Here is a 27163-nt window from a genome sequence, read left to right on the forward strand (position 1 = left end):
TCAGCACAGCACCGACCGTTGCACTCACTTGGGGAGTGAATCATCGGATGGAAGACCTTCCTCTGTCTCTCCTCCTCTCTGTATATCTGACTTTCCAATAAATAAATAAATCTTAAAAAAAAAAAAAAAGCAGTGCTTTTATTTATACAGAAAAGAAATGAATCTTAAGAAATCACAGAGTGAGCACACCTACCACCGCCCAGGTCAAAACACAGAAGTAAACTTTTCTTGCCCATTCTACTACCACCTGAATCATTTGGATGAACTTTTAGTTTTAGTTCTGTAACGTGTCATACTACACTTCCCCAGTCTTGCACTGCACTGCTATGCAATTCTAGTATTGGGGAATCACCCAGCAAAGACAAATAATACTACAGAGAAAAAAGTTAACAGTCAACAGATAAAACCCCAGAATTCACTTGGATTAAGAATAAATTACAGGTGGGCCATGTTATAGCACAGTGGCTAACTACCACTTGCAATGCCAGCATCCCATTTCCAAGTGCTGGTTTAAGGCCCAGCTACTCCAACCCAGCTACCTGCTAATGGTACTGGCAGGGCAGCTCATTATGGTTAATGCAAGCACCTCTTCCCCTGGCACCCTTGTGAGAGACCTGGATGGAGTTCTCGGCTCCTGGCTTTGTCCTCAACTAGTTCCAGTCATTGTAGCCACTTGTGGAGTAAACACTTATCTGTCTTGTCTCCCATCTCTGTAATTCTGCTTTTCAAGTAAAACTATTTTTTAAAATGGATTGAAAAGTCTACTAGCAGTATTTACTCTGCAGATACAATGAACATATCACATTACGATCAGGGAGCTTGACAGGGAATGAAGAATGTCTTCTTGGGTAACAAAAATCAGGACAAACAGACCTTGATACTTGGTCCCACATGTGCAAATTCAACCAAATCAAGTCTAAAACGATTCAAGAAAAAAGAATTGCTTCTATACTAAACACAGATTTTTTTTTCCTGTCATTATTTCCTAAATAATACAGTATTACAACTATTTACGTAGCATTCCAATTTACCAGGTATTTTAAGTAATCTAGAGGTGATTTCTAGTATACAGGAGGATGTGAGCATGCTATATTCAAATATCCTGCCATTCTACATAAGGTATTCTTGAGGGCACTGACACAATCCCTCTCCTAGGAAGGCCCCTGAAGAACTGCAGGATATCCCACGCTCTATGAGGCACACACCTGAAGACACCATTGTAACTGATACAGACACAAGAAGCTTAGCTTATCAAATCATCCAAGTACAACACTTTACCCACTTTGCCACAATCCTCACCATGACTTGGCGCACAAGCTTAATGGTCTCACTCCAAGGCCTATTTTGGTTAAATTTCGCATGAAGCCGTTCCAACAGAGAACTCATTTTACTCAGCTTTTCCGACTCTACGATATAAATCAGAAAACATCATTAGAAATTTTCTATCAAGACCTTCTCATTTTTCTTGGAAAAGGAATCCCCACATTTCATTGCACTAGAAATTCAGCTAAAATACTTCCCACTATAATTTACTTCAACGTGAGGTGGGAGATGGGTTCCTGAGCCCCAGGGACAGGGGAATTGCTGAGATATTGGTCAGCTGGACTAGATCCTGGGGCCCGCCTGATAGGTGGGTATTGGTTTCCTGAACCCTGGGGTGAGAAATCTTGCAGGGCTTGAGTTTCCTGACCCAAAGTACCAGGGTCCACATTCTAGGTGGGTGCCAGGTTCGTGAGCCCGAGGGGTGGGGAATTCAGTGATGCTTGGGACACCTGGCCCAGGTACTTGGACTCACCTGCAAGAACATGCCTTACTTAATGAAAAAGATGGAGCAGTGGACACAGGCCATGTTGTAAAAGGAGAATAAGGCAGCACATTTGGTGCTATAGCAGAAGAACAGAAATAACTGGAAACAACCCCAAACAAATGATGACAGCAAAAAATTTCAGTGAATGGAGCCAATGGACATTGAGAAGGTGACATCATCCTTGGATCGGTGAAAATGGCAGCATTTCAGAACTATCCAAACCACTTGGAAAGAACCCTTGGAATATGTGCCCTTTGAGACTCTGGGTTTATATGAGGTGGCGGTTCCTCATCCCTAGATATTGGGATATATGGAAAAGTCACAAGCGGTTTCCCCCTTTGTCTCTCCCCTTCCCCAAGGAACAACAAGAAGAAATAGCAAATCTGGAAGCAATGAATTCACCCAATTTTTCCTAAATCTTGATCCTTCCCAATCTGATCAACCATATAATTCTTATTTTTTAAAAATGATAAATAAATTTTAATAATAATTTACTTCAAATCATATAAAGAAGATATGGGTCTTATTTCAGCAACATAATAGAGTAACTCATTCTATTCAAGCTTTTCATGGGAACCCAGAAAGGAACATTACATGGCAATTTAAGGAAAAAATTATTTTCTGACATGCCTGCAATCCCTTGTATAATGTATGTAGACCACATGTGTGAACAGTCCTACTATGATTACAGGTTCCTCAATGTAAAAATTTTGAAATTCTTCATTTTTGGCCATGATTTTAACAGATTGGTTGTTAAGTGTGATTAAGAAAATAGACCTGGGCCCGGCGCGGTAGCGCAAGTGGTTAAGGTCCTAGCCTTGCATGCGCTGGGTTCCCATATGGGCACTGATTCTAATCCCGGCAGCCCCGCTTCCCATCCAGCTCCCTGCCTGTGGCCCAGGAAAGCAGTCGAGGACGGCCCAAAGCCTTGGGAACCTGTACCAGCGTGTGAGACCCGGAAGTGGCTCCTGGCTCCGGATCAGCATAGCATCGGCCATTACGCTCACTTGGGGAGTAAATCATCGAATGGAAGATTTCCTCTCTGTCTCTCCTACTCTCTGTATATCCGCCTTTCAATAAAAATAAATCTTAAAAAAAAAAAAAAAAGAAAACAGGCCCTCTGGGACATGTTGAAAGTCATGTGGGGTGTCCCCCTTTGTTTCTCCCCTCCCCCAGAAACAACTAAAGAAATAGTAAATTTGGAAGGAATGAGTTCTCCCAAGGATTTGGGCCATCCTCAACTGCTTTCCCAGGCCACAGGCAGGGAGCTGGAAGGGAAGCGGGGCTGCCGGGATTAGAACCGGCGCCCATATGGGATCCCGACGTGTGCAAGGCGAGGACTTTAACCACTATGCTATCGCACCGGGCCCTGTGAATGAATCTTAAACCCTTCAAATCTCCCTTAGTTCTGGAACAGTCTTGTGTAAGCAAAGATCCATGGTACAAACCACTGGAGATGAATAAACACGTGTCTGAGAAGACATCTATGAGGCACTGAGAGTAAATTAATATGGATATTACCATGATAATGAAAATTGAGAAATACTCTTAAAAACAGACATTATGGGGGCCAGCCCCATGGTCCAACACAACATTGCTTTGTGTCCAGCTGCTCTGCTTCGCATCTAGCTCTCTGTGTATGGCCTAGGAAAGCAAAAGCGGATGGCTCATGTTTTGGGGACCCTGAACTGGCATGCATGGGAGACCAGGTATAACTCCTAGATCAGGCTTCTGATCTGCATAGCGATGGCCATGATGACCATCTGAGGAGTGAATCAACAGATGGAAGATCTTTGTCTCTGTCTCTCCTCCTCTCTATATATCAGCCTTTCCAATAAAAATAAATATTTTAGGGCCCAGCGCGGTGGCGCAAGTGATTAAAGGTCCTCGCCTTGCACGCCTGGGATCCCATATGGGCGCCGGTTCTAATCCCGGCAGCCCCGCTTCCCTTCCAGCTCCCTGCCTGTGGCCTGGGAAAGCAGTCGAGGACGGCCCAAGGCTTTGGGAACCTGCACCCGCGTGGGAGACCAGGAAGAGGCTCCTGGCTTCGGATCGGCATAGTATCGACCCGTTGCGCGCACTTGGGGAGTGAATCATCGGACGGAAGATCTTCCTCTCTGTCTCTCCTCTCTGTATATCCGCCTTTCCAATAAAAAAATAATAAAAATAAATCTTTAAAAAAAATAAATAAATAAATATTTTTAAAAAGCGAATCAAAAGAAAACAAAACAAATACATTATTACTGAACAGCAAAGAAAGGACATCATCAGCATAGGGAGATTACAAAAAGTTTAACACTGGCACTGAAAAATAAATTTAATCAGAGTTAAGGCACTGAAGAGATCTAAATCAAGAGTAAAACTCCTTCAGCTGGTTTAGCAAGTTAAGCCAGCTATGACACAGCAAGCTAAACGTTCACCTACAATTCAGGAATCTCATATGGGTACTCATTCAAGTCCTGGCTGCTCCATTTGGATCCAGCTCCCTGCCAACGAGCCTGGGGAAGCAGCAGCAGGACCAGGTACTTGGGCCCCTGCACCCACACAGGAAAATCAGAAAAAGCTCCAGGCCGCTGGCTTTGGTGTAGCCCAGCCTTTACTGTTGGAGCCATCTGGGGAGTGAATTAGCACATGAAAGATCCCAATCATTTCTCTGTAACTCTGCCTTTCAAATAAACAAAAAATAAATCTTCAAAACAAAAATTTCAGGGCTCAGTACGGTAGCCTAGTGGCTGAACCCTCGACTTGACCGTGTGGGAATCCCATGAGGACACCTGTGTGCCGGCTGCTCCACTTCCCGTCCAGCTCCCTGCTTGTGGCCTGGGAATGCAGTCAAGGAGAGCCCAAAGACTTGGGACCCTGCACTCGTGTGGGAGACCAGGAAGAGCTCCTGGCTCCTGGCTTCGGATCAGCACAGCCGGCCGTTGCAGTCCTTGGGGAGTGAACCATCAGACGGATGATCTTCCTCTGTCTCTCCTTGCTTTATATCTGACTTTCCAATAAAAATAAAATAAATCTTTTTTTTTTTTAAACGGCTGGAGCTGAGCTATTCCGAAGCCAGGAGCCAGGAGCTCTTGCAGGTCTCCCAAGCAGGTACAGGGTCCCAAGGATTTGGGCCATCCTTAACTGCTTTCCCGTGGCACAAGCAGGGAGCTGGATGGGAAGCGGTGCCGCCGGAATTAGAACCGACGCCCATATGGATCTCAGCGTGTGCAAGAGGAGGACTTTAACCACTATGCTACCATGCCGGGCCCAAAAATAAAATGCATCTCAATAAATAAATAACTAGGCTCAGCTCCAGTCACTGAGGACGCTAGGGGAGTGAACCAGCAGGCGGAAGATCTTTCTCTCTGTATCTCTTCATCTCTGTAAATGTGCCTTTCGATAAAAATAAATCTTTTTTTAAAAAATTCAAGCTTCTTTCATGCTCTCATGATACAGTGGTTTCTGAAAATTTGGTTTTTAGGCTGTTTCAGTTAGCTCATTGCTCTGACGCTTTCTTGCCACTTCCCACTTGCAAGTCATTCGGTCAAGTACAACAATCCTAAGTGCGGCAGACACAGCAGTGAGCAAACCATACCATCCTGACTTCCATGAGTTCCCACTTTATAATGGTTGTTCCCTCACACTCCAGGGATATTCCTTTCCTCTTTCTCCCCATCAAATCAAACCCTTTATTTTTCCTGACCAGCCTTCTATTAAGCAGCCTCACTCTGAAGTCCACACATTTTTTTTCTTGCAGGGACTACCACTATGTGCAGAGATGAAACAAAGATAAAGGCAGGGCCCCAGATCCACACAGCTGTGAATAAACTGTAGAAGATAAACAAACAATGATAACAAAGTAAGCTGTATTCATACAGCTGTGTCCCAAAAGCTACCCTCTCACTAAAGCAGAAGTACGGGACTTCAGAGTCAAAAGTTGCACACCGAAGTCTGGCCAGGCACGGGATAGAGCCTCGTGCCGTTGTAGGCGGCATCTGGCATCCTGGGGCGAGATCCTGTCATTCGGAGGCAGACAGGCTGGCAGTATGCTGACAGTTTTCCGTAGGCAAAAGCCTTCCTGTCATTATTGAGCCGTCTCTTCCGGAACGAGCAGCCAGCAGGGAACAGGCATCACTCCCCCATCTCTCACCACTTTTAGGCTCAGCGTGCCCAGAGACCTCAGGGACCGTGCCTGGATGAAAAAGAAGACCTGTGCCCGAGGTGGTAGTCCGCCCCGCCACCACTATCCCTCACCCCCAAATCTGAGCTCTGGCACCGCCGATCACGGCCCGGCCACGCACGCCCCGCAGCCCGAGCCCCGAGCCCGCACCTCCTCGCACAGATTGGCTGCTCCCACCGTGTCCCGCCCCTCCGCCCCCCTCTGTCACTCACCCTCGGTCTCCCCCTGTGCCTTCATCCTGACGACGGGCAGGGCCTGGGTCCGCCACGAGAGGGTCAGCCGCTCCCCGGCACGGACACGGAAGCCGAGGGAGCGGGCGGGCTCCCGGGGACGCAGGCACAAGCAGTCCCTGCTCCTCCCGGGGTCTCAGTCTTTAGTCCCCGGTGGCAAGAAGAGAAGGGTACCTGCGGCCGCCGCCATCTTCCCCAACGGAACTTCCCAATGCTCGCGAGATACAACGGAATCCTGCTCGAGAAGGAAGGGCCGGGAGACGAAAGTCTCGCGAGAAGTGAGCGTTGTGCGTTTCTTGCAACCTTGCTCCTGGGTTCTCTGGTTTGCACAGGTGGAGTTTGCATGTTTGGAAACCTGCCTTTTCCTTGTGACAGTTAAACAGTTTAAAAACTAAATCCACAGATCCCTTGACTGAACGGCTAGGTTTTATAATATTGGTATCATCTATTTTAACAAAAAAAAATTTTTTTTTACTTATTACACTAGATGCAACAATAATGAAACACGACATTTGAATGCCACCTAGCACACTTAATCTCTGCTAATTTCACAAGTATATCTTGAGGAGTTGTAGTCTTCTGAACATCTGGGAGATTTTTGATTAAGGTCAACTTTGCAGCAGCTGTTTTGTCCTCAGTTTGTAGTATTGGTGAAACATAGGTTTGGTTTCTCTTGTTCTTTTTTTTTTTTTTTTAAGATTTATTACTTTTATTGGAAAGGCAGATATACAGAGAGGAGAGACAGAAACAAAGATCTTCAGTCCAATGATTCACTCCCCAAAGGTTTACAAAGGCCCCAGGCTGTGGCAGGGTATGAGCCAGCTGCTTCAAGCAGATCTCCCAAACCCTTGGGCCGTTTTCAGCTACTTTCCCCAGGCCTTAAGCAGGGAGCTAGATCAGAGGTGGAGCAGCCAAGACACTAATTGGCACTCCTATGGGATGCCAGCTTTGTACACAGCACAATGCCAACACCTAGGCGCTTTTTTTTTTTTTTATCAGATTTTATCTTTATCGGAAAGTCAGATATGCACAGAGGAGAAGAGAGAGAGAGGAAGATGTTCCATCCAACGATTCACTCCCCTAGCGGCTGCAATAGCCGGTGCTGTGCAGATCTGAAGCCAAGAGTTTTTCCAGGTGTCCCATATAGGTGCAGGGTCCCAAGGCTTTAGGCCAACCTCGACTGCTCTCCCAAGCTACAAGCGGGGAACTAGATGGGATGTGGAGCTGTCATGATTAAAACTGGCACCTATATGGGATCCCGGCACATTCAGGGCAAGGATTTTAGCTGCTAGGCCACGCCGCTGGGCCCTAAGCAGGGAATTTCTAAGAATCTCCAATCTGTGGTTTTTCCCCCGATTTCAAAGGTGTTCACATGTCCAAAGACATCTCATCTGATAACTGCAATTCAGATGAGTAGGCAGTCTAAATAAAACACATCCTGGAAAAAAATCTGCCAACATGTTTACCTACTACCACAACGGTTCATGTAACATATCCATGAAAGTGCAATTTAAATTGTGTATTTTATCTCATACACTTCATTCCTTGGAATTACTATTCTATGAATTTCTCAGAACAGAAATTGCCCCGACTTTCATCACCATCCAGCATTGTACCTGGGCCTGGGAGCCCACCTTGCAGGTTAGAGAGCCCCTCTGGACTCAACTACTCTGCCCAGGAAAGCTCCTTCTGCAGTCCTTTAACTACTGACAATCCTTTTCTTTTCCCAACCCCTTCACCTCTATTATTCAAATCTTAAGTTAAATGTTTCTTCCAATGAGGGCATTTGCATCTAAGTCAGAGCCCCTGGGTTTCTTGAATGTAGAGACAAAGAAGGGGCTCTGAGACACCTGTTCTTTAAACAGATGTTCTGTGTAGTGGTTAACATACACTGCAGGATACAAGCCTTCCCTCAGCCACCTACACCTCAGCATAGGATGCTCAGGGCTCCCCTCAGCCTCAGTAGGTACAGTTGCAGCCCTTGGTCCCTACTACCACCACCCTGTGGAATTCCTGGCTCCTGGTTCAGCTCATGGCATTGGGGACAACTGGGGAGTGAGCCAGGGGATGGCAGCTTGCTCTGACTGACTGGCTGCCTCCAACCTAACAAAGCGAACATTTTTTATAGTAAGCAAGGGAAGCAAGGCTTTTCTGACTTCTGACTTGAGGTCCTGGGTGGTATTATTTCCAAATTTAATTTTTTTTTAAGATTTATTTATCTTGTTTAAAAATGGAAACACCGGAGTCCAGTGGTGTGGCCTAGCAGCTAAAGTCCTTGCCTTGAACCTGCCGGGATCCTATATGGGCGCCAGTTCTAATCCTGGCAGCTCCATTTCCCTCCCATCCAGCTCTCTGTCTTTCCTCCTCTCTGTATATCTGACTTTCCAAAAAAAAATAAAATTAATCTTTTTTAAAAAATGAAAACACCAGTATCCACAAGGTAGCTTAGCGAGTAAGTCCTTGGCTCCCATACGCCAGGATCCCATATGGGCACCAGTTCTAATCCCAGCAGCTACTTCCCATCCAGCTCCCTGCTTGTGGTCCAGGGCGGCCCAAGGGCTTAGGACCCTGTGCTCATGTGGGAGGCCCAGAAGAGGCTCCGGGCTCCTGGTTTTGGCTTGGTTTAGTTCCAACTGCTGTGGCTCCTTGGGGGGTGAATCATTGGACATCAGACAGAAGGTCTTCCTCTGTATATCTCCTCCTCTCTGTTTTATCTGACTTTCTAATAAAAAATACCTAAATCTTTAAAAACAACAAAAAAGTTATTTTTATTAGAAAGTCTGATTTACATAGATAAATGAAAAATTGGGCAATGGACTGTGTCCATCAGTGGATTCTGCAGCAACTTCATCGTGCTTGGAATGGCGAGATTGGCAGCAATCCATATCTGTTGAACAATCAAAACCACTTGAGCAAAACCCTCAGAGCATGCCCCATATCAGGGACCTAGGATGGGTGGGAGACTGGGTGGGGCTACTCCCTTTACCCCAGATACAGAAAAAAAAAAAAAAAGAGAGAATGTGGAAATAATAATCTTACCCACTTTCCTGTAGCCCTTGAATTTTTTTGGGCCCTAATTAACCGTGTAAAGATTGTCAAAAATAAAGAAAAATAAATAAGTAAAACAAATTTTGAAAATTAAAAAAAAAAAAGGAGAGAGAGAAAGAAAGATCTTTCATCTGTTGTTTCATTCTCCCAAGTTGCCAGAATGGTCAGAACTGAGCCGATCTAAAGCCAGGAACCAGGAGTTCTTCTGAGTCTACCATGTGGATGCAGGTTCCCAAGGGCTTGGGCCATCTTCTGCTACTTTCCTTGTTGCAATAGCAAAGAGCTGGATGTGACACAGAACAGCTGAGATTTGAGCCAGTGCCCCCTATGGAATGCCAACCCTGCAAGCAGAGAATTGGCTTGCAATGCTACCATGCAGGACCACAGCAATGACTTTTAAAAAGTTTTAACTATTTATTTATTTGAAAACCAAAATGACAGAGAGAATGAGCTTCTGTCTCCTGGTTTACTCCCAGGAACCATAAACTCTATGCCTATCTCCAATATGGGTGGCAGGAACTTAGGCACATAGATGGTCCACAGCCTCCCAGTTTATTAGTAGGAAACTGGATTGGAAGTCCAGAGTGATTGGCACTTGCAGCTGCCATTCTGTTATAGGATGTAGCTGTCAGAGGCAGAGGCTTAGCCAGCTTTGCCACACATTCACACCTTTTTCACACTAAATACAGCTGTATGATGATTTGTTCAATGTATACTGAAGCCAGGAGCCTAGTATTTCAGCCTGCTTTCCTATGTAGAGCAGAAGCCCAAGGATCCATGCCATCCTTTTCTATGTTTCCTGGAACAGTAGCAGGGATCTTGATTGGAAGTGGAGCAAACTTTTCTCAGTCTTTTGCCCAGGATCAAGTGTGGAAGTGGAGTAGTTGGAATTCCAACTGGTGCCCACAGGGGATGTCAGTATTTCAGGTGGTGTCTTAGCCAGTGGTGCCACAAGCCAAAACCCCAAATATTTCCTCTCTGAACAAGCTAAATAGAAACTTTGTAATATATTTTGGAGGATTTAGAGAGAAAGAATTGCCATCTGCTAGTTGATCAGATGAAAGGCTGAGCTCCAGCTGTTACACCCATTTAAGGCGTGAACCAGAGGATGGAAAATATTTCTGTCCTTCTCTCCGTAAATCTGACCTGCTTTTCTGATAAAAATTATATCTTTTCTTAAAAGATTTTTTAAAATTGGAAAGTCAGATTTACAAAGAGAAGGAAAGAGAAAGATCTTCCATTTGCTAGTTTACTGCCCAAGTGACCACAAGACTGGAGCTGAGCCAATCCAAAGCCAGGAGCTTCCTCAGGGTGTCCCACATGGAAGGATTTGGGCCTTCCTCAACTGCTTTCCCAGGCCACAAGCAGGGGGATGGATGAGGAGTGGAGCAGCCAGGACATAACCCATGGGGTCCTGGCACGTGCAAGGTGAGGACTTTAGCCACTAGGCTACTGTGCTGGGCCCTAAACATAAGTCTTTATTAAAAAAAAAAAAAAAAGAATTTAACCACCAAAAGGAAATGAAAATATATTGGATTGAGAACTGTCAGGCCCGGTCTGGTAGCCTAGCGGCTAAATTTCTTGCCTTGAACGCGCCGGATCCCATATGGATGCTGGTTCTGGTCCCGGCAGCTCCACTTCCCATCCAGCTCCCTGCTTGTGGCCTGGGAAAGCACTTGATGGCTCAAAGATTTGGGAGCCTGCACCTGTGTGGGAGACCTATAGGAAGTTCCTGGCTCCTGGCTTTGGATCAGCACAGCACCAGCTGATGCGCTCATTTGGGGAGTGACTCATCAGATGGAAGATCTTCCTCTCTGTTTCTGTGTCTCCTCCTCTCTGTATATCTGACATTGCAATAAAAATAAAATAAATCTTAGAAAAAAAAAAGAAGAGAACTCTCCTTCCTGTGTGTATTTTGACAGGATCAAATGCTGCACTTGTAAGCCTGAGTTACACCCTTGTTTGATGGAGTGCTTATCTTGTCACTTCACCAGTTTATTCGTTCAATTGATATTTATTGACAGGCTTTAAAAAGTTCTTTGGGGGGGAAAAAGTCCTGTCAAAAATGAAACATGCAATAGCAATTAGGATGTTTTTTAAAAAAGATTTATTTATTTTTATTGCAACGTTAGATATTCAGAGAGGAGGAGAAGCAGAGAGGAAGATCTTCTGTCTGTTGATTCTCTCCCCAAGTAGCCACAATGGCCAGAGAAAGCCAATCTGCAACCAGGAGCCAGGAGTTCTTTCCAGGTCTCCCATGCAGGTGCAGGGTTCCAAGGCTTTGGGCCATCCTCTACTGCTTTCCCAGGCCACAAGCAGGGAGCTGAATGGAAAGTGGAGCAGCTGGGATTAGAACCAGCGCCCACATGGGATCCTAGCGCTTGCAAGGGGAGGATTTTGCCACTAGGCTGCCGTACTGGGCCCTGGACTAGCTTTCCTACCCGAAATTGTTTCACTTTCCTGAGTCTGGGTTTCTTTCTCTGTACAACAAGGATAAGGATATCGTTCCTGGGCAGGTGCCTGTGGGCACTGGAGATAACGAAATGTAAAATGTCTGGTACGTATTCACGTCGGGGTAAAAAAAAAAAAAAAGATTTTTCTTTAAAACACCCGATACTCGTATTCAAAATCTCCACATTGGTCCTTTTCTACGGTTAAAAAAAAACTTGACAGTTCAAAGAGCTCTTGTTAGAAAGCATACTTAAAGTCAGTTTGTCTGCAAACTTGGTAATACGCGTTCCAGAAAGTATCAATAAAGTTTTGGTAAAAAAAAAATGTCGTGGTAGTTGAGTTTCAATAAAGCTTTGTTCGAACGGGGAAAAAAAAAAACGGGAAGCTTCTCGCGAGAGTCTGGCAGGATGCGTTTCTTGCCTGCGCTTTGTTCTCGCGCGATCGCCAGCCAGCCGCAGAGAGCGAACGGAACGGGAAGTGCCGGGTCTCGCGAGGCTTCGCGGCCCTGCCCCTCCCCCTCCTCGCTGGGCCGTTTCGGTTTAATCTAGTGTGTGACTGAGTCTGGGAGCGAAGCGAGCGAGCGAGAGGGCGAGCGAGGAGTGTGTGTGTGTGGGGTGTGTGAGCGGTCCTTAGCTGAGGCCGACGCTCGCCAAGGGGCTCCCTCAGGACGAGGGACAAAGGGGTCGCGAGGCACTTAGGCTACCGGGTAGGGGAAGGGCCCGCGCTGTCCTCCGGGGCTCCAGAGCCGGAGTCGGCCCCACAGCCCCGGGAGCTTCCTACTTCCTCGACCTCCTGGGCGCCCGGGCCTGAGGACCGACCGGCTCGGCGTGGGGAGAGGGGGCCAAGGCGACTGGAGCCGCTCTCCGTGCCCCCTCCGCCCCACTGCTGAGGAATTCTCCTTTCTTCCTCGGCTCCTGCGCCCACCCCCCACCTCATGTAGGAGGGTGCCGAGGAGTCGGGAGGGAGGAGGAGCCCGGGCTTGAGCGTCCCTGCCCTCCCCACCCCCTTCCCGGGGCGCTTCGGTGGGCGTGGAGTTGGGGCTCGAGGGGGGAGGGTGGGGATTACTTTTTGGAGTGCTGGGGAACTTTTTCCCCTTCCTCAGGCGCCGGGAAAGGGAATGCCCAATTCCGAGAGACACGGGGGCAAGAAGGACGGCAGTGGAGGAGCTTCTGGAACTTTACAGCCGTCCTCGGGAGGAGGCGGCGGCGGCGGCGGCGGCTCCAACAGCCGAGAGCGTCACCGCTTGGTGTCGAAGCACAAGCGGCACAAGTCCAAGCACTCTTCCTCCAAAGACACGGGGGTGGTGGCCCTCGAGGCGGCGGCCTTGGGGACGGCCATCAAACCTCTGGTGGAGTACGATGACATCAGCTCTGATTCGGACACCTTCTCGGATGACACGGCCTTCAAGCTGGTGCGGCGGGAGAACGAGGAGCGGCGCGGGACGGAGCGCAGCGAGCGGCTGCACAAGCATCGCCACCACCAGCACCGGCGCTCCCGGGAGTCGATCCGCAGCAAGCCGAGCGACAGAGCCAGGAGCCAGGAGGCGGGCAGCAGGTCGGGGGCCGGCAAGGAGGGCACGGCGGGCGGTTCGAAGCGGACCCACGAGGACAGCGACGACCACGGCAAGGCGCAGGGGTCCAAGGGCGGCGGCGGCAAGGAGTCCCGCTCGTCCAAGCTGCACAAGGAGAAGAGCCGCAAGGAGCGCGGGGAGCTCAAATCCGGCCACAAAGACCGGAGTAAGAGTCATCGCAAAAGGGAGACCCCCAAAAGTTACAAGACGCTCGACAGCCCCAAGCGGCGATCCCGGAGTCCCCACCGGAAGTGGTCCGACAGCTCCAAACCCGACGACAGCCCCTCCGGAGCGTCCTACGGTCAGGACTACGACCTGAGCCCCCCGCGATCGCACGCGTCCAGCAACTACGACTCGTACAAGCGCAGCCCCGGCAGCGCGTCCCGCAGGCCGTCGCTGAGCCCGCCCTACAAGGAGCCCTCGGCCTACCAGTCCAGCACCCGCTCGCCCAGCCCCTACAGCCGGCGCCAGCGCTCCGTGAGCCCCTACAGCCGCAGACGCTCGTCCAGCTACGAGAGGAGCGGCTCGTACAGCGGCCGCTCGCCCAGCCCCTACAGCCGGCGGCGCTCCAGCAGCCCCTTCCTGAGCAAGCGCTCGCTCAGCCGCAGCCCCCTGCCCAGGTGAGCCCCCTCTCCGCGCCTCCGGGGACCGGACGGGTGGGCTATGGGTGGCGGGGCTGTAGCTGAGCTCCCCTGAACCCTCCGGACCCGGGGACGCCTGCACGGGCCCCAGACTGCCAAAGGTAGGTACTGCCAGGGGCAAGCCCGTGCGTGGGCATCACCCACAGCCGCCCTGGCTTTGTTGCAAGTCGCCTCGGTGTCAGTACTTCAGGATTGAGTGTACCTGGAGACGCGAGGAATGATACATTCTTTGTTTGTGTTCTTATCAGGTGCCTCTCTTGAGAGAGTCCATATCTGGAAGCTCATTATTTGCCTGATGACGATGTTTTAGTAACTTAGAACTGTCCTATCTTGAACTGATGGCTTAATGATAATTCACTAGTTAGCCCATGTTCTTGTTGACAGTGTGTAGCCTAGAAGTTGGTGCCAAAGCCAGTTTGGTTTCCTTTACATCACCATGGACCTGTGTGCTTGCTACTGGCAATTTTCAGAATCTCTAAGAAGTGGGATTGTGATGCCTTTACTGTGACATTTAAAAAAAAAAAAGCCAGGTTGACTTGAAATTTCATCTTAGGAATCCCTGATCCGTTCCTGCTCCCGAGTAATGAGATCTGTTTTGTAGACTCACCTCTGTCCACAAAAGCAGAATGTGGGCTTTGCTTAGGCCTGACTAGAATATTAATGGTGTTTTGTGGCCTTTGCTAAATGATTTAACTGCTCCATGCCTGATTTTATTTATGTATAAAATGGGAGTAATAATTTACCTATTCCTAGTGAGAAATTAAGGGTCTTGTACTCTGCCTTATACATGATACTACTAAGTTAATTCTGTCTAAAACGAGGATACTTTTATTAAACTCCAGAATAGGAGTTAAGTGATTTGAAAAAAAAAAAAATCCACACATCTTTTACAATATTGCAGTTTTTGCATTATAATTATATAAAAAAATTTGTGTGAATTTCTTTAGCTTCAAAGACTAAAGTTCTTTCCCCCAATTTTAGCTTCAGAAACTTTAACAGGAAAGTTGAGAAAATTACAGTGAAATCCATGCATCTAGCACCTGGATTGAGTACTTTTCCACATATTATTTGTTCTTCATTAGTTTATCTTGTTTTTTCTCAAAATAAGTTAAATGCATCAGAACTTTTCTGTCTGAACCCTTTCGGTGGGGTAGGCAGCTAGTTCAGGGTCACCAGCTTGCTTGGAAGCCAGTCGCCCCCCCACCCCCAGGTGTTCCCTCCAGCCCACCTGTGATTCTCACCTGTCATCACCTGAAATTTGAGAGGGGACGATATTGACATTCCTCTCACAAGCCCCTATAAAGGCCCATGATAGAGAGGGGTTTGCTGTTTTGGTCTTGTGCTTCCATAGCTCTACCACTGCTACTCGTGGCCTCCCCAGTACTGGCTTGCTCTCTGGCTTCCCGCAGACAGACTCCCAGAACAGGTGGCCCCTGAAGCATGGCCCCTTTATGTCTGTATTCCTCACCCTCTGTTCATTGCTTGGGTGGGACAGTAAAGATAGCAATACTAAGATGCTTTGTTTATCTAATTTGGGTACTATCAAGAGTTCATCAGAGGTGGGGCCTAGCAGTAATGGGATGTGGGTAGAGAAGCCAGGGAAAGGTGAATGTTTGCAGCTTTGTAAGTGTGCCCCAGGTTGCTTGCTGTATGTCTCCTAGGATAACTTAGGAAAACTGAGGAAGCTGGGACATAGGTCTTCAGTTTAATGGATGGACTTCAGGATAATGACCATTTGTTCCTCTTGGGGTTTCAGTTGACTGGGTTGCTAGATGGACTTGTGATTTGTTATTTCTAGTGGGCTCTGTTATCACCAAGCTTGGTTAATACAGACTTCTTAATATGCCTTAGACATGGTGTGATCTCACTTGCACCCTGCAACGTTTTGGAGAGGCCCCAGTGAGATAGAGATCCTTGGTCAGAGGGCAGTGGCCATCCTGTGCTCTGGAACCTGGCTCGGTAAGCTGGGGAGGCCACCATAATGGTTAACATGGCTGCCGCTCCGATCCTGGCTTTCTGGCTCACAGGATTCACACTGACCCTTAGGAGGAGTCTGGCATGATCTTGCTTGCACCCCACAGCATTGGCACATAGACCAATTTCTAGAGTTCAAATTTTTACATTCAGATGCATACATTTTTTTTTTTTTATACAAAGTTTTTTTTTTTTTTTAGATTTATTTATTTTTATTGGGAAGTCAGATATACAGAGAGGAGGAGAGACAGAGAGAAAGATCTTCTGTACGATGATTCACTCCCCAAGTGACCACATTGGCTGGTGCTGCGCTGATCCAAAGCCAGGATCCAGGAACCTCTTTCCGGGTATCCCACACGGGTGTAGGGTCCCAAAGCTTTGGGCTATCCTCGACTGCTTTCCCAGGCCACAAGCAGGGAGCTGGAAGGGATGTGGAGCAGCCGGGATTAGAACCGGTGCCCATATGGGATCTGACGTGTTCAAGGCGAGGACTTTAGCCGCTAGGCCACACCGCCGGGTCCATAGATGCATAAATCTTACATGTAGCATTTGTAAAGTTCCTTAGTTTTTAAGGAAACGTGAGGAGTATTGTAGAATATTTGTCTTTTTGAGAGAGTGTTTCTGTTGAGGCTGTTTTAAGAATTTTTGCAGTTGTGGGGCTTGGCAATATGCTTCTTAGAAAAGAGAGCATATCTCAGGTTCACTTAATATACCCCAATATTGTAGCACAAAATTATGAGTAATTTTCAAGAAGCTCATGGAAGATGCATACTGTGAAATAACTAAATGGATTTCAAAAGCTTTTTACATTCAAATAATCCAGTTCTGTGAACTTTTTAAAGTTCTGTTCATACATATGGAGAGTTGGAGACATAATGTGATAGCTTTGATGTAAATATTGTTTGCTGTCCAGCAGACATGGACTTGGTGCACACAGAGCCTGTAATAACTCATGTGGGCTACTAGCCCAACTGATGGTCAGTAGCCAAGGTTTATTAGCAACATCAGGCTTTTTTTTTTTTGGAAAGTCAGATATACAGAGAGGAGGAAAGACAGAGAGGAAGATCTAGCCAGAGCCGCGCCAGTCTGAAGCCAGGAGTTAGGAGCTTCTTCCAGGTTGCCCATACAGCCAGGAATAGAACAGGTGCCCATATGGGATCCTGGCGCATGCAAGGTGAGGACTTTAGTCAATAGACTACTGCAGAGGGGCCCCCTGCCTCAGACTTTTAAGGACTGAGGGTCACCGAGGCACAAGGGAGGAGAGTTTGAGGCATTTATATGTAGACAGCAAGAGGGAGTCCCCTAATACAGGTGCAGGGTCGCGAGGCTTTGGGCCATCCTCCACTACTTCCTCAGGCCACAGGCTGGGAGCTGGAAGGAAAGTGGGGAAGCTAGGGCACTCACAAGGGATCTGGCTGTGTGCAAGGCAAGGACTTCAGCTACTAAGCAATGCACTGGGCCCTAAATATGGTCCGTAATTTTTATAAGGCTGAAATGCTTAGAAAGAAATAGACTTTATTTGCATCTACCGAATTAGCATTTCATAATAACAATTTCATTACAAATGAATGGAACCTTAATTCATTGTGGAGGTGGGGAGAGTACCTTTTTTTTTTTTAAGATTAAAAATTTTTTTTTATTGGGAAATCAGATATACGGAGAGGAGGAGAGACGAGAAGTTCTTTGTCTGCTCTTTCGCTCCCCAAATGGCTGCAACAGCCGGAGCTGTGCCAATCAGGAGCCAGGAGCCTCTTCTGGATCTTCAACTGGAGTGCATGGTCCCAAGGCTTTGGGCCATTCTTGACTGCTATCCCAGGCCACAAGCAGGGAGCTGGATGGGAAGTGGGGCTGCCAGGATTAATGTAGGATCCAGGTACATTTAAGGTGAGGGAATAGCCACTATGCTACTGCGCCGGGCCCAGTACCTTTGTTTTGTAAACAGTGCTGCTTACTGCTGCCTGTATTTACCAATTTGTTTCCCCCTCTTCCATTTTTTTCTTGAAGAGTTAATCTGAAAGTCAAATACCACGTTTGTATCATTAAAATACAAGTACATAGCAATCAAATTTCCTTTTAGCAGTAGGCTTGTGTTCAGAAATTAAAGTTTGCAGTAGGATAGTTGGTTCTTTAATAACCTTCCTGTGGATTCACAGATTTTGTTTTCTAGTCATTGAGGGCCTGGTACTGCACAGCAGGGTCAGGTGGCACTTGTGATGCTGGCATCCTGTGTCCGAGTGTCAGTTCAAGGCCTGGAGAGCCCACTCTGGAACCAGCTTCCTGGTGATGCGCTTCAGGGGCAGCAGGTGACGGCCTGAGTGCTGAGGCCCCTTCTGCCCATGGGGAGGCCTGGAGAGGGTGAGTTCTGACTGCTGGTTTCACCCTGGCCCGGCTCTGGTTGTTGTGGCCAGTAGGGAAGGAAACCAGTAGGTAAAAGAGATGTGTGTATGTATCTGTTCCCATCTTTCCCTATTATTGTGCCTTTCAAGTAGTTATATAAATAAATGAATTCCAGAAGAAAGTTTACGTAAAGATGCCATAGGTAATGCCTTACTTTATGAGTTTTGAAAAACCATACTGGAAATTATTTTATTTCAAAACAAGCAGGGCCATTATATCCTTGAATGCTTCTAATATTTTTTCTAGTCTTATAAATCTTTTTTTTTTTTAAAGATTTATTTTTATTATTTTTTTATTGGAAAGGAGGATATACAGAGAGGAGAGACAGAGAGGAAGATCATCCTTCTGATGATTCACTCCCCAAGTGAGCGCAACAGCCGATGCTATGCTGATCCGAAGCCAGGAGCCTCTTCCAGGTCTCCCACGCGGGTGCAGGTTCCCAAAGCTTTGGGCCGTCCTCGACTGCTTTCCCAGGCCACAGGCAGGGAGCTGGAAGGGAAGCAGGGCTGCCAGGATAGAACCGGCGCCCATATGGGATCCTGGCGCGTGCAAGGCGAGGACCTTTAACCACTATGCCACCGCGCCGGGCCCTAGTCTTATAAATCTTAACTGCTGTATATTGGGAGTTTGTTTATGATAACCACAACTTTATTGTAGAGGATAAAAGGGATCTGCCAATTAAATAGCTCCCTAGTTAAAAATTTAGGTTTTGGTGAAGAGTAGTATTTTAAAAGATACTCATTTTTATTTATTTGATAGGCAAGATGACAGCGAGAGCTTCTGTGTGCTGGTTCACTTCCCAGAGGCTCGCAGAAGCAGGGCTGGGGCCAGGCTGAAGCCATAACCAAGAGCTCTGGGTATCTCCCATAGGTGGCAGGAATGGCAGTCTGTTCTCTACTGCTTTGCAGCTGTGTTGACAGAAAGCTGGATCGAAGGCAAAGAAAATTAGATGCGGGGCTTGGGGTCTGAGGCAGCTCCTTAACCCACTCATGGTGTCCCTCCCCTCAGAATGCTACCTGTACTGTAGGGTATGAGTTCTTTGAAATTGCTTTATCAAAACTAAAAACCAAAGCTCTAGAAGCAGTCGTTCCTCTAGCATTGGGAAAGAAACATTGATCTGCAGAGTAAGGAATGGATATTTTAATATCGTGATTCAAACTGTTTTCATGCAGGACTTGGTTTCTTACCTATTTTTGAGATGAGGTGTTTTTTTTTTAAGATATACAAAAAAATTTCTAGACATGCAAAAAAATTGTGAAAATAGTGCAAGGAATTCTCCTGCATCCCTGGTATTCTCCCTTCCCGGTTTCCTTGTTGGTCATCTCACAGCAATGTGTTGCATTTGTTACAGTTCCTGATTGGGAGTGCATACTTTAGTCAGAATACATAGTCTTTACCCTAGTGGCATTCTTTATTCCAAAATTCTGTCTATGATGCCACTTCATCATCATGGAGTTCCTTTATTTTGGCTGTTCACCATTTCCTTTGTTTTTCATTGTACTTATTTTAAGACTGATAAACTATTCAGAATAGGCTTTTTTTTTTCTCATTTTTAAACTTCAGATTTAAACTTTTGCTTCTCTACAGTTTGGTCTATTTTTTTTTTTTGTATAAACCTGTTTATCCATTTAGAGAAATGTATTTTTCCCATTCCCCTAGGAAATCCATGAAGTCTAGAAGTAGAAGTCCTGCATATTCAAGACACTCATCTTCTCACAGTAAAAAGAAGAGATCGGGGTCCCGCAGTCGTCACTCCAGTATCTCACCTGTCAGGCTTCCGTTGAATTCCAGTCTGGGAGCTGAACTTAGTAGGAAGAAGAAGGAACGTGCAGCTGCTGCAGCAGCAGCCAAACTGGATGGGAAGGAATCCAAAGGTTCACCTCTATTTTTGCCGAAGAAAGAGAACAGCAGTTCAATAGAGGCTAAGGATTCAAACTTGGAATCTAAGAAGTTATCCAAGGGTATAAAATTGGAAAAATCTGCAGATACAGAACTGGTGAATGTAACACAGCTGAATGCAGAAGTCAAGAATTCGTTAGATACAGGGAAGGTAAAGGTGGATGAAAACTCTGAGAAGCATCCTGTTCTTAAAGATTTGAAAGCACAGGGAACAAGAGACTCTAAACCCATAGCTCCTAAAGAAGAGAATGTTACTGCGAAGGAGACAGAGACATCAGAAAAGGAGACCCCTCCACCTCTTCCCACAGTTACCTCTCCACCCCCCTTGCCAACTACTACCCCTCCACCTAGGACACCCCCTTTGCCACCTTTGCCTCCACTACCAGCTATTCCACCGCAACCACCTCTGCCACCTCCCCAGCCAGCAGCCAGTCAGGCTTCGGCTTCCAGCACTTCTCACCCACGGACATCTGCCCTGTCCTCTCAGGCAAATTCTCAGCCTCCTGTACAGGTTTCTGTGAAGACACAAGTATCTGTAACAGCTGCTATTCCACACCTGAAAACTTCGACGTTGCCTCCTCTGCCTCTCCCACCCTTACTACCTGGAGAGGATGACTTGGATAGGTAAGTACCATAGTAACCTTGCTCTAAGTGTAATGCATTTTCTGTTTTTATACTCTGTTAGCATTACTCTACTACTTGGCTATTCAGAATGTTGTCATAGTTAGGAAGTACCTTTAATGTTTGTTTTTCACTGGAAAAGTCTGTAGAGGAGAAGAGAATTACAGATTGTGAAGTAGTGAACCTATTTTCTCCAAGTATATTTTGAACACATGGCAACAGAGTTTTCCCCTTCTTCTGGCTCACTACACAGATGCCCATTACAGCCAGGGCTGTGTCAGCCAAAGGCAGGTTCTTGGAACTCGGCCTGTGTCTTCCATGTGGGTGGCAGGGACCCAAGGACTTGAACTATCAGTTGTTACTTCTTTATTTATATATTTTGAGATTTATTTATTTATTTTAAAAATTCATGTATTTTTATTGTAAAGACAGATATAGAGGAGGAGAGACAGGAAGATCTACTGTCTGATGATTCATTCCCCAAGGGGCCACAAAAGCCAGAGCTGAGCCAATCCAAAGCCAGGAACCAGGAGCCTCCTTGGGGTCTCCCATGCGGGGAGGGGGATAGGGTCCCAAGGCCCCAGGCCATCCTCGACTGCTTTTTCAGGCCACAGGCAGGGAGATGGATGGTAAGCAGGGCCACCGGGACTAGAACTGGTGCCCATATGGGATCCTGGGGCATTCAAGGCGAGGAGTTTAGCTGCTAGGCAATCACGCCGGGCCTGAGATTTATTAATTTTTATTGGAAAATCAGATTTACAGAGAGAAGGAGACATGGAAAGAGTTTCCATCCTCTGGTTCACTCTCCAAGTGGCCACAAATGACGAGCTCAGCTCATCTAAAGCCAGAGCCAGGAGCTTCTTCTGGGTCTCCCATGTGGGTGCAGGGTTCCAAGGCTTTGGGCCGTCCTCAACTGCTCTCCCAGGATACAAGCAGGGAGCTGGATGGGAAGTGGAGCAGTTGGAATATGTACTGGTTCCCAAATGGGCTACCAGTGCTTGCGAGGCAAAGGGTTAGGCAGCGAGGCATTGAAGCACTGTGCTGGGCCCCCAAAATACCTTTTACACCTGTTTTTTTTTTTTTTAAGATTTATTTTTATTATTTTTTTATTGGCAAGGCGGATGTACAAAGAGGAGAGACGGAGAGGAAGATCTTCCGTCCGATGATTCACTCCTCAAGTGAGCGCACTTGATGCTATGCTGATCCGAAGCCAGGAGCCTCTTCCGGGTCTCCCACACGGGTGCAGGGTCCCAAAGCTTTGGGCCGTCCTCGACTGCTTTCCCAGGCCACAGGCAGGGAGCTGGAAGGGAAGCGGGGCTGCCGGGATTAGAACCGGCGCCCATATGGGATCCCGGGCGTGCAAGGCGAGGACCTTAACCACTGTGCCACCGCGCTGGGCCCTGTTTGTTTTTTTAATTTATTTTTTGCTTCTTGATCTAGTGTCTAAGCAAGATTATTTTGAGCAGGGATACTGTTTTTAAAAATTTATTTATGCTGCATGAAGCAAAAGGAAGTGTGTAGAATGTTTACTACTTCTAATATAATTCCCAGTGGAGTGATGGGAAGGGCTTAAATTAATTCATTTTAAAAAGTTGTTTTATTTTTATTGGAAAAGAGCGGAGGAGAGACAAAGGAAGATCTTCCGTCCATTGATTCACTCCCCAAGCGGCTACAATAGCCAGTGTTACATTAGTCCGAAGCCAGGTGCAGCGAGCTTTCTTTGGCTCTCGCACACGGGTGCAGGGTCCCAAGGCTTTGGACTGTCCTCGACTGCTTTCCCAGGCCACAACCAGGGAGCTGGATGGGAAGCGGGGCACAGGTACACAAACTGGTGTCCACGTGGGATCCTGGCAGGCGTGCAAGGCGAGGACTTACGTCACTAACTAGGCTGCTGTGCCAGACCTGAATTAATTTTTTTTAAAAGATTTATTTTATTTTTATTGGAAAGGTGGATATGCAGAAAGGAGAGACAGAGAGGAAGATCTTCCGTCCAATATTTCACTCCCCAGGCGGCTGCAACGGCTAGAGCTGAGCCAATCCAAAGCCAGGAGCCTCTTCCAGGTCTCCCACGCGGTTGTAGGGTCCCAAAGCTTTGGGCCGTCCTCAACTGCTTTCCCGGGCCACAGGCAGGGAGCTGGATGGGAAGCAGGGCTGCCGGGATTAGAACCGGCACCCATATTGGATCCCGGGCATGCAAGGTGAGGACCTTAACCACTGCGCCATCACGCTGGGCCCAAATTAATTTATTTTTAAAGATATCTTTATTTATTTGATTGTCAGAGTTACAGAAAAGGAGGGATATACAGTTACATTTCCCAGGGCTGGGCCATGCTGAAACCGGGATCCAGGAGCTTCTTCCAGGTCTTCAATTGGATATAACGGGGGTCCTAGCACTTGTTCTGTATCCCTCTGCTTTTCCCAAGCCATCAGCAGTGAGCTGGCCCTGAATGAGAGCAGCCTGGGCACAAACCAGCACCTTTATGGTGTTTCTGGCAGAGGCTTTACATGCAAGCCACATGATTTAGTTCAAGGAAGTCTTTTAAATAATGAGAACTGAAATGAGTATGAAACATGAATCTGACATTGTAAAAAACATTTGGAAAAATACATGTAGTCAGAGGATCGTTAGGCAAGTATAACCAAGCGAACCTGCTTTAGCAATTACATAGACCATGGCAGTCCCTATTACTCCCAACCTCCACTGAGATCCTGCTTATTTAGTAAATAATCTGCATTTATTATAACAAATTGAATTGTAAGTTATGTGTCACTGATCTTGCATCTGAGACTAATTTCCATACCTGTGTTATTGTCTCAATGATATTAGTGATTAGAATGATTTATTTCATCCCTTGAGGCCTAAATTTTTGTCAGACCTTTCACTGCCGTTTGAGAAGCAGGTAAATTCAGTAAATGGAATGAAAAAAGAAGACTTTTTTTTTTTAAAGATTTGTTTTTATTGGAAAGGCTGATATACAGAGAAGAGGAGAGACAGAGAGGAAGATCCTCCATCTGATGGTTCACTCCCCAGAATGACCGCAATGGCTGGTGCTGAGCCCATCTGAAGCCAGGGGCCAGGAGCTCTTCCTCCAGGTCTCTCAAATGGGTTCAGGGTCACAAGGTGTTGGGCCGTCCTCGACTGCTTTCCCAGGCCACAGGCAGGGAGCTGGATGGGAAGCGGGGCCACTGGGGTTTAGAACCGGCGCCCATATGGGATCCTGGCGCGTGCAAGGCAAGGACTTTAACCACTATGCTATAGCACCAGAACCCCCCCCAAAAAGAAGACTCTTTACAAATGGTTCCACATGGTAAGAAATCCCAAACAGAAGATTAGAACCTTCTATTAGAAAAATTTGCTGTAATCACACAGTAAACTCATAGATTTTGTTCAAAAAGACAGTAGTTAAGCTTTGTCCAAAAGGATCCTAACCCAAAGAGACTTTTCAGTTTCATTTATTAATCCTGGTGCTGTAGCCTAGTTACTAAAGTCCTCACCTCGAATACCCCAGGATCCTGTATGGGTGCTGATTTTAATCCCAGCAGCCAAGCTTCCCATTCAACTCCCTGCTTGTGGCCTGGGAAAGCAGTTGAAGATGACCCAAACTCTTGGGACCTTGTACCCTCATGGGAGACCCGGAGAATTTTCTGGGCTCCTGGCTTCAGATTTGCTCAGCTCCTGCCATTGAGGCTGCTTGGGGAGTGAATCAGCAGATGGAAGATCTTCCTATCTCTCCTCTTCTCTGTATATATGACTTTCCAATAAAAATAAATAAAATCTTTTAAAAATGTATTAGTTCATATAATAGCTAGAATATCCTTGTGGCTGTAAGAATCTTGACTTTTCTGGGGAGGAGTGCTAATGTCGTGGCTAGGCTGGTAAGGTTACAACCTGCAGCGCTGGCATCCTATTTGGAGGCTAGTTTGTGTCCCCACTGTTTTACTTTCAATCCAATTCCCTGCTGATGTGGCTGGCAAAGCAACAGAAGATAACCCAGGTACTTGGGCCCCTGTAATTCCCATGGGAGATTCTGATAAGCGTTCCCAACTCCTGGCTTTGACCTGGCCTAATTTGCAGCAATTTGGTAAATAAGTCAGCAGCAGAAGGGAGAATCCTGTTTTCTTGGCTGACCCAGTTTACCTGTCACTACTGAACTTGTATGTGTCCAGAGAGAGTGTGGATTTGCAGAGGTCGGATGACTGTTGTGAGGCAGTAAGGGATTTCTACCGTTCCAATTAGAGAGGAAGTAAAACCACTTAATGTTTACTTGCTTTGTGGCTGTCTGGTAAAGACAGAATTAGATGAGCAAAACTGTTTTATCACTTTTGATTTCTTAGTTCAGTGTAATCGTTATTCATTTATTTATTTATTTATTTATTTAAGATTTGCTTATTTTTATTTGAAAGGTAGATTTACAGAAAAGAAAGGATCAGTCCACTTGTTAACTCCCCCGTGGCCTCAGTGGCTGGAGCTGAGCCAGTCAAGAGGCAGGAGCTCTTCTATGCTTCCCACGTGGAAGAAGGATTCCATGGCCTTGGCACATTCTCTGCTGCTTTCCCAAGCTGTAAGAAGAGAGCTAGATGGGAAATGAAGCAGCCAGGATGTGAACCATCACCCGTATGGGATGCTCATGGGATCAGACAGAGAATTAGTTCATGCCAGCTACTTTTATTTTGATTAGTTTTTTGAAAGAGTGACAGGGATAGAGGTAACAGCTGGTTCACCACTGGTTCATTAGTGAAATGGCCACAATAATCAGGGCTGGGCCAAAACAAAGAAGCCTACAATTCCATCCAGGTTTCATTGAGGGTGGTGGGAACCCAAGTAGCCTGGCCGCTTTCTGCTTTCAGCTGTATTAAGAACCTGGATGTGAAGCCAGGTGGGGCTTGATCCCAGGCCTTCCGATACAGTATGTGGGCATCTCCAACACCACCTTTTTTTTTTTTTTTTTTTACAAAGTCAGATATACAGAGAGGAGGAGAGACAGAGAGGAAGATCTTCCATCCGATGATTCACTCCCCAAGTGAGCGCAACGGCTGGTGCTGCGCTAGTTCGGAGCGAGGAGCCAGGAACTTCCTCCAGGTCTCCCACATGGGTGCAGGGTCCCACGGCTTTGGGCTGTGCTTGACTGCTTTCCCAGGCCACAAGTAGGGAGCTGGATGGGAAGTGGAGCTGCCAGGGTTAGAACTGGTGCCCATATTGGATCCCGGCACGTTCAAGGCGAGGATTTTAGCTGCTAGGCCACCATGCTGGTCCCTCCAACAGCCACTCAACTAGCTGCCTCTCAATATCAATCCCATCATTATTATCAAAAGTGTATAATTATTTGTTGTTGATTGTTTCCACATATAAGAAAGTTATTAAAAGTGAAAAAATTTTCAAAATTTAAGATTTAAAGTTAACATGTTGTTTCTACTATATAATGTACCAACTTTTATCATTGGAATGTATAACAGGATGGCCCAAAGCCTTGGGACTCTGCACCCATGTGGGAGACCCAGAAGAGCTCTTGGCTTCTGGCTTCAGATTGGAGCAGCACCAGCCATTGTGGTCACTTGGGGAGTGAACTATTGAATGGAAGATATATCTGTCTCTCCTCCTCTCTATATTTGACTTTGAAATAAAAATAAGTAAATATTTTTAAAATAAATAAGTCTTTTAAAAAATGTACAACAGTCAGGAGTGGATCCTGGCCGAAGCGGAAAGCTGTTTGTGTACGTAGTAGGTTAAGCCATGATTGAGAAATTGACATCAACTTTATATATATGTATAATTTTCCTTATAATGTATTTGAAAAACAGTGACAGAGGACACAAGATTTATCTCTCTCATACTCGTTCATTCCCACAAATACCTGCAAACAGGCATGGCTGAGCCAAGCCATTGCCCAGGCCAGGAATTCCATGTGAGGCTCCCACATGGATGGCAGGAACTCAAGGATTTGAGACATTATGTGCTATTTCCCAGGCAAATTAACAGAAAATTGGGTGGAAGGCAGAGGCAAGACCCACTATGCTGCGGCACAGTCCCCCAGTTGGCGCCCATATGGGATGTTGTCTTGGTGGGCTTCAATTTAGCCTACTATACCACTACTATTTTAAATAACTTATTTAGTAGTTTATTTGAAGGGCAAAGTTATAGAGGAGGGAGAGAAATCTGGTCACTGGTTGACTCCCATGTAGCCACAGCAGCCAGATCTGAGCCAGGAGGAAACCAGAAGCTAGCAACTACATTTTGTCAGGATGATCTCCCACCTGGTGACAGGCCATGTTTGTCTTCCCAGTTGTATTAGCAGGGAGCTGGAGTGACAGTAGAGTGAGACCCAAACCTGCTGTTGTGATCAACCTACTCTGCCACAATAC

General features: G+C 46.6%; 2 protein-coding genes across 13 annotated transcripts in view; one reads left to right on the plus strand and one right to left on the minus strand.

Moving 5' to 3' along the window:
• Positions 1-6419, minus strand: part of MED1 (mediator complex subunit 1) — a 33294-nt gene extending 26875 nt beyond the window's left edge. For 2 of the 3 annotated variants that reach the window (XM_041001687.1, XM_041001689.1), the window contains exons 1-2: positions 6185-6419; positions 1300-1406 (exon numbers count right to left, since the gene is read on the minus strand). In XM_041001687.1, the coding sequence (XP_040857621.1) occupies positions 1300-1406; positions 6185-6209 (132 nt within the window). In that variant the 5' untranslated portion in view covers positions 6210-6419. The remainder of the gene's footprint in view (positions 1-1299; positions 1407-6184) is intronic. The other variant, XM_041001690.1, reaches the window with a different exon arrangement.
• Positions 6420-12244: 5825 nt separating this feature from the next.
• Positions 12245-27163, plus strand: part of CDK12 (cyclin dependent kinase 12) — a 70930-nt gene continuing 56011 nt past the window's right edge. For 8 of the 10 annotated variants that reach the window (XR_005885963.1, XR_005885962.1, XR_005885961.1 and 5 more), the window contains exons 1-2: positions 12245-13891; positions 19943-20806. Coding sequence is in view for 7 of the 10 variants with exons in the window: in XM_041001632.1 (XP_040857566.1) it covers positions 12819-13891; positions 19943-20806 (1937 nt within the window). In the remaining 3 variants the exon portion in view is untranslated. Of the gene's footprint in view, positions 13892-18186; positions 18190-19942; positions 20807-27163 lie in introns of all 10 variants that reach the window. The other 2 variants (XM_041001630.1, XM_041001633.1) reach the window with 1 other exon arrangement.

Source organism: Ochotona curzoniae, unplaced genomic scaffold, assembly GCF_017591425.1.
Source record: "Ochotona curzoniae isolate NIBS_2020 unplaced genomic scaffold, NIBS_Ocur_1.0 scaffold_2453, whole genome shotgun sequence".
NCBI classification, from domain to species: domain Eukaryota; kingdom Metazoa; phylum Chordata; class Mammalia; order Lagomorpha; family Ochotonidae; genus Ochotona; species Ochotona curzoniae.